The sequence below is a fragment of the Pan troglodytes genome, chromosome 3, assembly GCF_028858775.2.
Source record: "Pan troglodytes isolate AG18354 chromosome 3, NHGRI_mPanTro3-v2.0_pri, whole genome shotgun sequence".
Lineage (NCBI taxonomy): Eukaryota > Metazoa > Chordata > Mammalia > Primates > Hominidae > Pan > Pan troglodytes.
The window spans coordinates 1003157-1014690 of NC_072401.2; the positions used below are offsets into that span (position 1 = coordinate 1003157).

General features: G+C 57.1%; 2 protein-coding genes across 17 annotated transcripts in view; one reads left to right on the plus strand and one right to left on the minus strand.

Moving 5' to 3' along the window:
- The window catches only part of PDE6B (phosphodiesterase 6B), a 104509-nt gene extending 96641 nt beyond the window's left edge, over nt 1-7868 (plus strand). For 15 of the 16 annotated variants that reach the window (XM_063808500.1, XM_063808507.1, XM_063808511.1 and 12 more), the window contains 5 exons: nt 599-662; nt 973-1047; nt 2249-2332; nt 3571-3721; nt 7121-7868. In XM_063808500.1, coding sequence (XP_063664570.1) covers nt 599-662; nt 973-1047; nt 2249-2332; nt 3571-3721; nt 7121-7182 — 436 coding nt within the window. In that variant the 3' untranslated portion in view covers nt 7183-7868. The other variant, XM_063808514.1, reaches the window with a different exon arrangement.
- A 1628-nt stretch (nt 7869-9496) lies between these two features.
- On the minus strand, nt 9497-11406 carry ATP5ME (ATP synthase membrane subunit e). The gene is made up of 4 exons (NM_001427968.1): nt 11271-11406; nt 10971-11025; nt 10362-10460; nt 9497-9578 (listed from the first exon to the last, which is right to left on the minus strand). The coding sequence occupies exons 1-4, from the start codon at nt 11304-11306 to the stop codon at nt 9559-9561; spliced, it is 210 nt and encodes a 69-aa protein (NP_001414897.1). The 5' UTR covers nt 11307-11406; the 3' UTR covers nt 9497-9558.
- Nucleotides 11407-11534: the final 128 nt, after the last annotated feature.

An 11534-nucleotide genomic window follows, 5' to 3' on the forward strand; every position in this document is an offset into this window, starting at 1 on the left:
AACTGGTTAACCCTGCAGCCCTCCCCAGACGCTCTGGAGCAGGAAGAGCCCGTCGCGGCAGCTTGTCGAGGCCTGTGAAACAAATGCGCCGTCCTTATTTCCCCCCAGCCCTCAGGGAGATGGTGCAGAGCTGGGGAGCACACAGGCTCTGCATTGGTCTGTAGCCCTTGGCAGTAACTTACTTCATTTTGACTTTCCACTTTTTCACCTGTAAAATGGTGATTCACAACCAGCCCCTCCCCAGGCTGGTCCCAGGGACCCAGTGAGAAAATACACATAAACCCAGCACTTGGGAGGCCGAGGGGAGTGGATCACCTGAGGTCAGGAGTTCGAGATCAGCCTGGCCAACATGGTGAAACCCCGTCTCTACCGAAAATACAAAAATTAGCCGGGCGTGGTGGCGGGTGCCTGTAATCCCAGCTACTCGGGAGGCTGAGGCACAAGAATCAGGAGGCGGAGGTTGCAGTGAGCTGAGATTGCGCCATTGCACTCCAGCCTGGGCAACAGAGCAAGACTCCATCTCAAAAAAGAAAACACATATAAACCACCTGCCCTCAGGAGACGCCCATCAGCACTCGTGCCCGGTTTGTGTCTGCAGGGCCATGATGATGACAGCCTGCGACCTGTCTGCCATCACCAAGCCCTGGGAAGTCCAGAGCAAGGTTAGAACAGAGGGCCCTCCAGACCCAGAGTCAGTGCCTCTCAGCACATGGGACTGCCGGGCGGGCGGGAGCCTCGGATGGCAATGGACCATTGTTTGCAAGGAGCTCTGAGGGCCACCTCGGGGCCAGGCCAGGGCGGCAAGGGTGGGGGTACTGCAGTGTGTCTACATGGCTCAACCGGAGCCCTGTGTGGTGGGGACCCCGGGGGTCTGGGGCGGAGAAGACCGAGGCTCGGAGCCTCACGGGGCGGGCCCAGGCCCTTCCGTGTGGGCTCAGAGCTCCACAGACAGCTGCCTTCCTGTGCCTCCAGGTCGCACTTCTCGTGGCTGCTGAGTTCTGGGAGCAAGGTGACTTGGAAAGGACAGTCTTGGATCAGCAGCCCATTGTGAGTGCTGCTTCTGGAACCTTCCACTCCTGAAACGGGTGTTAGAGACCCCTCTTGGTCCTCAGGAGCCTCAGGTCCTGGCTTGGTGTCAGGCAGGGGGTTCTGAGGTCCTGGGGTCTTTATCTCACTTTGTGGGGTCATGTGACATGCGTGTGGGTCGCTTGGACCTGGGTACAGCTGTGGCTTGGGTGATGCTTATGCAGAGGTGACGTCGTTGGCACTGGAGGAACCAGGGCCACCGGCTCATCACCAAGAGCCTCTGGGTCCAGGCAGCTCTGCAGGTGAACCCCAGCAGGGCCGCGAGCCATGCACCAAGAAAGCCCTGGGGAGGGTGCTGGGGCAGAGAACGCACGGGGGGCGTCCCGGGCCCACACCGTGGTATGATGGACAATGCCAGGGTCCTTAGGTCAGCAGCGGGGTCTGGATACCACCTGGCAGCAGGAGAGGTGCCAGCAAATGGGAGAGTCAGGATAGGCGCCAGGAACAGGAGAGGCAGGGCTGCCCCAGCCCCACGTGGACCAGGTGGGAGCTGTGGTTTCTCACACACCCGCTCTGGTGGGCGGCGAGGGGCTCTCTGGAGCCTGCAGTGGAGAGGGCTTAAGCCAGGTGCAGCCTCAGCAGGAAAGGGGGCATTGGTTGGTCAGCAAAGCCCCACAGGGGAAGGACAGGCAGCAGGTCCATCCCCCGGGCCCGGCCTCTAGAGTCCTGCATGGTTCACCCTCCACCAGGACGCTATGAGGGGACAGACAGCCCAGGGCACTCGGGGTCTGTCACTAGAAACAGCTCCAGAGCATGTCTGTGTCTGCCCCAGGCGAGTGCACAGCGAGGTCCTGGTCAGTCGAGTGTCTGGGCAGTGCAGCCCAGCCCGGCTCAGCACTGTGTACAGCCCATCCCCCTCCCTGCCTCTCCCCAGCTGCAGTAAGGGTCCCCAGAGCCAAGAGGGGGCTGCCCTTAGGGGACCACGGGCTGGAGCCAACAGCAGCTGTGGGAAGAAGCTGCCCACAGTTCCTAGGAGCTGTGGAGCAGCTGGCCAAGGGGGAAGGTGTCAGCTTCCCCTCCCGAGAGCCAGTTTCTGTCAGGCAGGCTCGTCCCAGGCTGTGTCTCCATGAGCACATCTGAGTGAGGGGGTTGGGGGGCTGGGCGGGGCCCCAGGAGCTGCCTCCCTGGTCACTGTTCTCCTGCCCTCTGTTCCTCCCACCAGCCTATGATGGACCGGAACAAGGCGGCCGAGCTCCCCAAGCTGCAAGTGGGCTTCATCGACTTCGTGTGCACATTCGTGTACAAGGCGAGTGGTTCACGGGTGTTCCGAGCTGACTGGGGCAGGGTGGCTGGGAGCAGGCAAGGGGGCGCGGGCTGGAGTCGCGTGGACTCACACGGGCCCGGCGGTGTCCTCACTGGAGGAGGGATGCCAGTGTCAGCTTCGTGCCGCTCTCGAGTGGGGCAAATGGGGAGGAACATCAGTTTCCGGACCCCCACAGGTGCCCCAGCCCATCCTCACCCTGCTGTGCCCCTGGAAGCTCTGAGCCCTTTCCCAGCCCAGAATGTCCTCTGCTAGCCTCCAGGCCTACCCCAGAAGTTCCCCCTCAGTGCCCTCCGCCGTGGCCAGCACACTGTTTTGGGGGCCTTGGCTGCAGCTCTGTGGGTTCATTTGTTCCATGTTTGTGAACCCTCGAGGCGGGGCTGGGTCGGCCTGTCTGCTGGTGCACCCGCCCACAGCGGCGTTTGGAACAGCAGAAGGAGCCACATCCCTGCCAATCTGCCACAGTCCGATGCCAGCTGAGTCTCTGAGGACGCAAGGCGGACACTGAGAGGGAGACTCGCTGGGGCAGGGGTCTGACCGTGGGGCCCTGTATGATGCCCATAAGAGCCAGCTGCCTCCGGCCGCGCTCCCTGGTGATGGAATCCACGCCCCAAGGAGGATGCCACGGGTTCCACATGAAGTTGTCCCGGAGTGGGCTGTGCCCACTCCCCGCCCCGTCCTACCCACCCCGGGTCGTCAGTGCTGGGGAGAAGGTGGGACAAGGGCGGATATTTGGGCCTGAAGTGGCCACAGGTCACGGCCCCACTGCAGGTGCCCCCCACTGCCTTCCCCACCCCGCCACACTCCATGTGTGATGTGCGCGAGTGCACGCGTGTGCTGTGCTTGCATGATGTGTGCCGTGTGTGTGTGGGAGGGACGGGAGAAGGCACTGCAGGGCCTGCCTGCTGTCCGCCTGCGCCCACCACCCCTCTGCCTGGCACCCTGCCCCCACCCCCTGAGCTGTTCTGCTCATTCTTGGGTTCCTCTCCCTGCAACACTGCACCCTAAGCATGCACACCCTAAAGGTCCCGGCTTCAATGTCACCAACACAGCCCCCGAGGTTTCTCCCTTCACAGGGCTCTGCTGGGAAGGTGCCCCCTCCATGGCGCTCCCTCCTCCTGCCAGGCAGTTCCCCTACGAGGGGGATGAGCTGGGGAAGGGCTATCTTACTCTGGAGAGAGCAGGCAGGACAGGACTGGTGGTGACTTCTCGACTCCCCTCAGGAGTTCTCTCGTTTCCATGAAGAGATCCTGCCCATGTTCGACCGACTGCAGAACAATAGGAAAGAGTGGAAGGCGCTGGCTGATGAGTATGAGGCCAAAGTGAAGGCTCTGGAGGAGAAGAAGGAGGAGGAGAGGGTGGCAGCCAAGAAAGGTCTGGCTCTGTGTGGCCTGTGGGGCAGGGACTCGGTGACTCTCCCAAGGCAAAATGAAAAGACAGGGCACAGAGCAGAGTTAAAATGGAGAAAAGCAGAGCCACTTTCAAGCAGCCTCGAGGTGGACAGGGCCATAGTGCAGGGAGAGAGGCCACGGCGGGGGAGAGTGGCAGCTGACTCCACCTCGGTAGCAAACCCGGACTGAAAAATTTCCTCTCTTCCTAGTCAGTGAACCCCATTTATCAAGAAAGAAGTAACCATATTTTATGTCCTTTATAAAGGACTTAGTTGTAACAAGTCAGCACACCCCCAAGTTCAAATCCCAAAGGCATCGTGGTCTTGCCATTGGCCCGCGCTTGGCTACCTTAGCTCTGAGGTTTGGCTTGCTATTCCCGCTGCTCCCAGTATCCCATGCTATTCCCGCTACCCCATGCTGTTCCCGCTATGCCGTGCTATTTATTCCCACTACCCCATGCTATTCCCCTACCCCATGCTATTCCTGCTACCCCATGCTGCTCCCACTACCCCATGCTGCTCCCACTAACCCATGCTATTCCCCTACCCCATGCTAGTCCCACTACCCCATGCTGCTCCCACTACCCCACGCTATTCCCCTACCCCATGCTAGTCCCACTACCCCATGCTATTCCCGCTACCCCATGCTGCTCCCACTACCCCATGCTATTCCTGCTACCCCATGCTGCTCCCACTACCCCATGCTGCTCCCACTACCCCACGCTATTCCCCTACCCCATGCTAGTCCCACTACCCCATGCTATTCCCGCTACCCCATGCTGCTCCCACTACCCCATGCTATTCCCCTACCCCATGCTAGTACCACTACCCCATGCTATTCCCGCTACCCCATGCTATTCCCCTACCCCATGCTATTCCCGCTATGCCATGCTATTTATTCCCACGACCCCATGCTATTCCCCTACCCCATGCTATTCCCACTACCCCATGCTGCTGCCACTACCCCATGCTGCTCCCACTACCCCATGCTATTCCCGCTACCCCATGCTATTCCCCTACCCCATGCTGCTCCCACTACCCCATGCTATTCCCCTACCCCATGCTAGTACCACTACCCCATGCTATTCCCGCTACCCCATGCTATTCCCCTACCCCATGCTGCTCCCACTACCCCATGCTATTCCCCTACCCCATGCTAGTACCACTACCCCATGCTATTCCCGCTACCCCATGCTATTCCCCTACCCCATGCTATTCCCACTACCCCATGCTAGTCCCACTACTCCATGCTGCTGCCACTACCCCATGCTGCTCCCACTACCCCATGCTAGTCCCACTACCCCATGCTATTCCCACTACCCCATGCTATTCCCACTACCCCATGCTATTCCCACTACGCCATGCTATTCCCACTACCCCATGCTATTCCCGCTACCCCATGCTATTCCCGCTACCCCATGCTATTCCCGCTATCCCATGCTATTCCCCTACCCCATGCTAGTCCCACTACCCCATGCTAGTCCCGCTACCCCATGCTATTCCCGCTACCCCATGCTATTCCCCTACCCCATGCTAGTCCCACTACCCCATGCTAGTCCCACTACCCCATGCTATTCCCCTACCCCATGCTATTCCCACTCCCCCATGCTATTCCCGCTACCCCATGCTATTCCTGCTACCCCATGCTATTCCCCTACCCCATGCTGCTCCCACTACCCCATGCTAGTCCCACTACCCCATGCTGCTCCCACTACCCCATGCTGCTCCCACTACCCCACGCTATTCCCCTACCCCATGCTAGTCCCACTACCCCATGCTATTCCCGCTACCCCATGCTATTCCCCTATCCCATGCTAGTCCCACTACCCCATGCTATTCCCCTACCCCATGCTAGTCCCACTACCCCATGCTAGTCCCACTACCCCATGCTATTCCCCTATCCCATGCTAGTCCCACTACCCCATGCTATTCCCACTACCCCATGCTATTCCCGCTATGCCATGCTATTTATTCCCACGACCCCATGCTAGTCCCACTACCCCATGCTATTCCCGCTACCCCATGCTATTCCCACTCCCCCATGCTGCTCCCACTACCCCATGCTAGTCCCACTACCCCATGCTATTCCCCTACCCCATGCTATTCCCACTACCCCATGCTATTCCCACTACTCCATGCTGCTGCCACTACCCCATGCTGCTCCCACTACCCAATGCTAGTCCCACTACCCCATGCTATTCCCACTACCCCACACTATTTCCCTACCCCATGCTAGTCCCACTACCCCATGCTATTCCCACTACCCCATGCTATTCCCCTACCCCATGCTAGTCCCACTACCCCATGCTAGTCCCACTACCCCATGCTATTCCCGCTACCCCATGCTATTCCCACTCCCCCATGCTATTCCCCTACCCCATGCTAGTCCCACTACGCCATGCTAGTCCCACTACCCTATGCTATTCCCGCTACCCCATGCTATTCCCGCTACCCCATGCTGCTCCCGCTACCCCATGCTGCTCCCACTACCCCATGCTATTCCCCTACCCCATGCTAGTCCCACTACCCCATGCTGCTCCCACTACCCCATGCTATTCCCACTACCCCATGCTGTTCCCACTACCCCATATTATTCCAGCTACTCCATGCTATTCCCACTATGCCATGCTATTTATCCTCACTACCCAATGCTATTCCCCTACTCCATGCTATTCCTACTACCCCATGCGATTCCCCATCCCTTGTGATTCCCCTATCCCATGCTATTCCCACTATCACATGCTATTTCCACTATGCCGTGCTATTTATTCCCACCACCCCATGCTATTCCCTTACCCCATGCTATTCCCACTATCCCATGCTATTTCCCTACCCCATGCTATTCCCCTATCCCATTTTGCTCTCACTACCCCCATGCTATTCCCACTATGCTGTGCTATTCCCACTACCCCATGCTATTCCAGCTGTCCCATGCTATTCCCACTATGCCATGCTATTTATTCCCACCACCCCATGCTATTCCCGTACCCCATGCTATTCCCACTATCCCATGCTATTCCCCTATGCCATGCTATTCCCCTACCCCATGCTATTCCCCTACCCCATGCTATTTCCCTATCCCATGCTATTTCCCTATCCCATGCTATCCCCCTACCCCATGCTATTCCCGCTATCCTATGCTACATAAACAAGGCGACTTCAGGACTATGGAAGGCCAGGATGAGCATAATCAGGGCACAGTGTCAACAGAGGCTAAAGCACTAAGAAAGGCTCAGCCCAGCTAATCGGCTTGGGCTGGTCACAGACCCAGGTGCTGTCCTTCCTCCTGCAGGGGTTGGTAGAGGTCACACCAGGCAGGAGGGAAGGAATAGGGCTGGTGTGCACAGGTGGTTCCACTCACCATCTTCTGTCTTCTCTTGCAGTAGGCACAGAAATTTGCAATGGCGGCCCAGCACCCAAGTCTTCAACCTGCTGTATCCTGTGAGCACCGGTCCCGTGGGGACCCTATGGCTCCCTCAATCTTCACCCACTAGGATTTGGGTTCTGCCTGTGGCTATTTGCTACAAGAGGTTAGGAAGCCCAAGAAAATGACTGAAGATCATTCTGGATATTTTAATTTTTTTAATTTTTTTTTTTTTTTTTTTGAGATGGAGTCTTGCTCTGTCACCCAGGCTGGAATGCTGTGGCACGATCTCAGCTCACTGCAACCTCCACCTCCCAGGTTCAAGCGATTCTCGTGCCTCAGCCTCCTGAGTAGCTGGGACTACAGGCGCCCACCACCACACATGGCTAATTTTTGTATTTTCAGTACAGATGGGGTTTCACCATATTGGGCAGGCTGGTCTCGAACTCCTGACCTCAGGTGATCACCCCGCCTCAGCTTCCTGAAGTGCTGGGATTACAGGCATGAGCCACCACGCCCAGCCTGTTTTTATAAACTGAAGCCAACTGTGAATAAACTGTAGCCTACATTACTCATCCATTTTTGGATAGTTACCACGGGGAGACCTTTGAAAAGGGTCCATGAACTCTGAAATCACTGAGAACATTTGCAGCCACACATGTACATATGTGTAGACAGATGGACACAGGCCGTTTCTCATCCGGTTTAGGAAAACACACATGCTCAGGAATTCAGAATAAAATAAACAGAAAACTACTTGCCCATTATCTGTGGTAAAATGATAGCAGAAGCCACACTACATTTGACCCATCAGAAAATTCTGCCAGAAAGGTCAAGGCCACGAGTAAAGCGGCCATCCAACTTCAGTGGTCTGAGCGGAAATGATCTGTAATAAACACCATGTAGAGTGGCTCTGATGGCCCCAGGAGGGCAGTGCGGGGCTGGATGCCGAAGCCCGTGCACCCCCATGATTAAATATTGGTGAGCCTGGAGTGAAGGACAGAGGCAAAGAAACGGACTTCCCAGTTGAAATGGGTATTATGTTAAATTCAGGATGTTCAACTCATGATGTGAGCTCCAAAGCATTTGCTCCCAACACTAGATGACGCTTAACTAGATGGGCTCATTGGGGTGGGCGTGGGAGAGCAGCAGACATGCCCAGCACAGCCATGGGGCTGCAGGAAGGGGGTGCTGGGTTTTTTGCTTGAGACAGTCTCACTCTGTCACCCAGCCTGGAGTGTAGTGGTGTGATCTTGGCTCAATGCAACCTCCACCTTCTGGGTTCAAGCAATTCTCCGGCCTCAGCCTCCTGAGTAGCTGGGATTACCCATCACCACAACCAGCTAATTTTTGTATTTTTAGTAAAGACAAGGTTTCGCCATGTTGGCCAGGCTGGTCTTGAACTCCTGACCTCAAGTGATCCGCCCACCTTGGCCTCCCAAAGTGCTGGGATTACAGGTGTGAACCACCGTGCCCAGCCTTTTCATCTCACTGGTCAGAGACCCCTGGTATCCAGAGCCTGGGTCTGGGATGAGGGGCTCTTAAGAGGTTCTGAGGGATCCTGCAAACAGCCCCTCTGGACGCCAGGACAGGATGTGAAAGTATCTTGCTCACTCAAAGCTCACCTTAACCAAATGTCCTGAAAAGCTTGTAGGCTGCTTCTCCCTTTGGCCTTATATTTGCAAACAAACTCATTTTACAAACTGGGGCTCCAAGCCTAGATTTGCTCAAGGCACATAACTGGGAAGTAGCAAATTCAATCTGTCCATTGCAAACCACCAGGCCAAGGGTTTGGGTTGTTGGCAAGCTCACAGTCAGGAGGGGCGAGAAGCCCAGGAAGCCTGCTGGGGAGGGAAGTCGCTCAGGCACCACAAGACCACCTCCCTGCACAACTCAAACAGCACTCAGGCCCTGTGCTCAGGAGGTCACATCACCAGACTTTTAGTCCCAAGTCTGACCTGGTCACTTCCTGGGATCAAAGGGAGGATTTGTGAAATGGCAGGTTGGGGCGAGGGGTTATTGTGGAGGAGAACCCAGCTTCCCAACTGTAAGGGCGTCAGTCAGTGCCCACCCCTCCCCATCCAGGGGCCTGGGCTGCTGAGAGCAGCAGCCTAGAACTCAGAATCAAGACAACCCCAGTACTCATGAGGCCCCCAGCTGACTGACTCCATTACAGACGGCCTTTGGGGCTCCCCACCTGGATGCCCCAGACAAAACAGGCAGCGCGCATCTGTCCTTCCCACTGTGTTTACATGATGCATTCTGGGTCTGTGAATGGTGATGTGGATTCTTTTGAAACCCCCTCCCTGTCTTCCACCTCATGTGAACTGGGAGGTGGACAGAACTTCAACCTAGGAATTCCACAACCAGCGACAGCAAATGAGGAGCCGGAGTATCACACAACACAGGAAGCTTTATTCATCCGCTGCTGGTCCAAAGAGTGGGTCGCAGGGTCACTCACTTTAATATGCTGTCATCTTGGGCCGGAAGGTTAGAAGAAAAGCACATGTTACCACACTCAGGCAACCTAAAAAGACCACTTCAGCTTCCCAGTTATTTTTTTTTTATTTTTTTGTTTTGAGACGGAGTCTCGCTCTGTCACCCAATGGCGCAATCTCAGCTCACTGCAACCTCTGCATCCCAGGTTAAAGCGATTCTCCCACCTCAGCCTTCTGAGTAGCTGGGATTACATGCACCCGCCATCATGCCTGGCTAATTTTTTTTAGACAGAATTTCACTTTGCTGCTCAGGCTGGAGTGCAGTGGCGTGATCTCAGCTCACTGCAACCTCCGCCTCCCGGGTTCAAGCAATTCTCATGCCTCAGCTTTCTGAGTAGCTGGGATTACAGGTGTCTGCCACCATGCCCGGCTGATTTTTTGTATTTTAGTAGAAATGGGGTTTCACCATCTTGCCCAGGCTGGTCTCGAACTCCAGAGCTCAGGCAATCTGCCTGTCTCAGCCTCCCAAAGTGCTAGGATTACAGGCATGAGCCACCGCACCGGGCCATGCCCGGCTAATTTTTGTAGAGACAGGGTTGCACCATGTTGGTCAGGCTGGTCTTGAACTCCTGACCTCAGGTGATCTGCCCGCCTTGGCCTCCCAAAGTGCTGGGATACAGGCATGAGCCACCACGCCTGGCCAGCTTCCCCATTTTTAAACAATCCGCATCTACTTAGCTCTGCTTAAATGTCCTCCTCCATTTTCCTTATCCCTGCACAAACCTGGGAGGGACAATCTATAAGAGCCAGTGTCACTCGTACCTTCTGCCAATTCTCTGGCAATCCGTTTCAGTTCATCCTGCTTCTTCTTCTCCTCTGCTGCTATCCTCCTCTCCTCTTCTGCCCGAGGTTTTAGGTAATCTGTTTGGCGGAATGCAGGAGAATAAAATTCACTGGAAATGCCGTACAAAAGGAACTGAGTCCACAAGTCAAGGTATCTTCAGCGACGCTGTAAACCAGACGCACCTGCTGTTCCCGCTCTTTATGTTAATGCGAGTCAACGCCTGACCTTCACCCTGACGAGTCCAACCCAGAGGCTACAGGGCCCCTGCTGCCCACCCGCTCACGCACTGGCTCACTCGTCCTCTGCGAACAGGGACTGCCTCCCGTCAAGACCTCAGCACTCGAACAGCCACTTAGCACCCGTTTTCACCAAGAAGCAGCCGTTTTCGAGTCCCCCGCCCGGGCCTCAGAAGCCTGAGCTTTGGGTGAGCTGATTCCACTATCGGGGTCACGCTCGGTGGAGGACACGGTCCTGCAGCCTCGCATGCGTCCCAGGCCCCCTTCCAGAGCTGGAGTTCTCCAAATAGCACAGGAGCTCCACAGGAAAGCCGAGCAGACCCCGCCCCGGCCCCGCCCGCGGTCACTCACTGTAGCGCGTGGCTCCGTAGGCCACACCGAGGAACAGGGCGGAGTAGCGGCCGAGCTGCGAGAGAGGTTGGTCAGAGGCGGCGCGAAACGGGGCTCGCGGGACGGGGGTCGCGGGAGGAGAGGGGGCGGGGTCGCTGGGCAGAGGTCGCAGGAGGGGTGGGGGTCCGGTCGCCGGGCGAGGGTCACGGGGCGAGGATCATGGGGGCGGGGGCCGGGGGTCGCAGCCCGCGGGGTCGGAGCTGCGGGGCGGGACACGGGGGCGCCCAGAGCACTGGGCGGCGGCTGCAAAACCTGTATCACCTTGATGAGCGGAGAGACCTGCACCGGTGGCACCATCTTGTCCCTGACCTCCGCACCGGAAGCAAAACCTGCAGACCGAGCAGGATGCCGCACAAGTCCGCAAAACCTTGGAGGCAAAGGCGGAGCTGGGCGGACGCATGCGCCGTCAGCGGCGAGAGAGCGGGGGGCCGCGCCCCCTGGCGACCGAAGGGTGACTGCGCGCCCCCGCGCGGCGGTGACGTCACGTGAGGCGCACGCGCACAAAGGCTGGGGAGTGCGCGGAGG

What these genes read in the sequence shown, in the direction of transcription:
- ATP5ME (NM_001427968.1), bottom strand. Translation starts at nt 11,306, where the DNA reads ATGGTGCCACCGGTGCAGGTCTCTCCGCTCATCAAG. An exon ending in CTACGGAGCCACGCGCTACA is followed by an intron (nt 10,461 to 10,970) that starts GTGAGTGACCGC and finishes TCCGCCAAACAG; the next exon opens with ATTACCTAAAACCTCGGGCA. An exon ending in TGCCAGAGAATTGGCAGAAG is followed by an intron (nt 9,579 to 10,361) that starts GTACGAGTGACA and finishes TTCCGGCCCAAG; the next exon opens with ATGACAGCATATTAAAGTGA.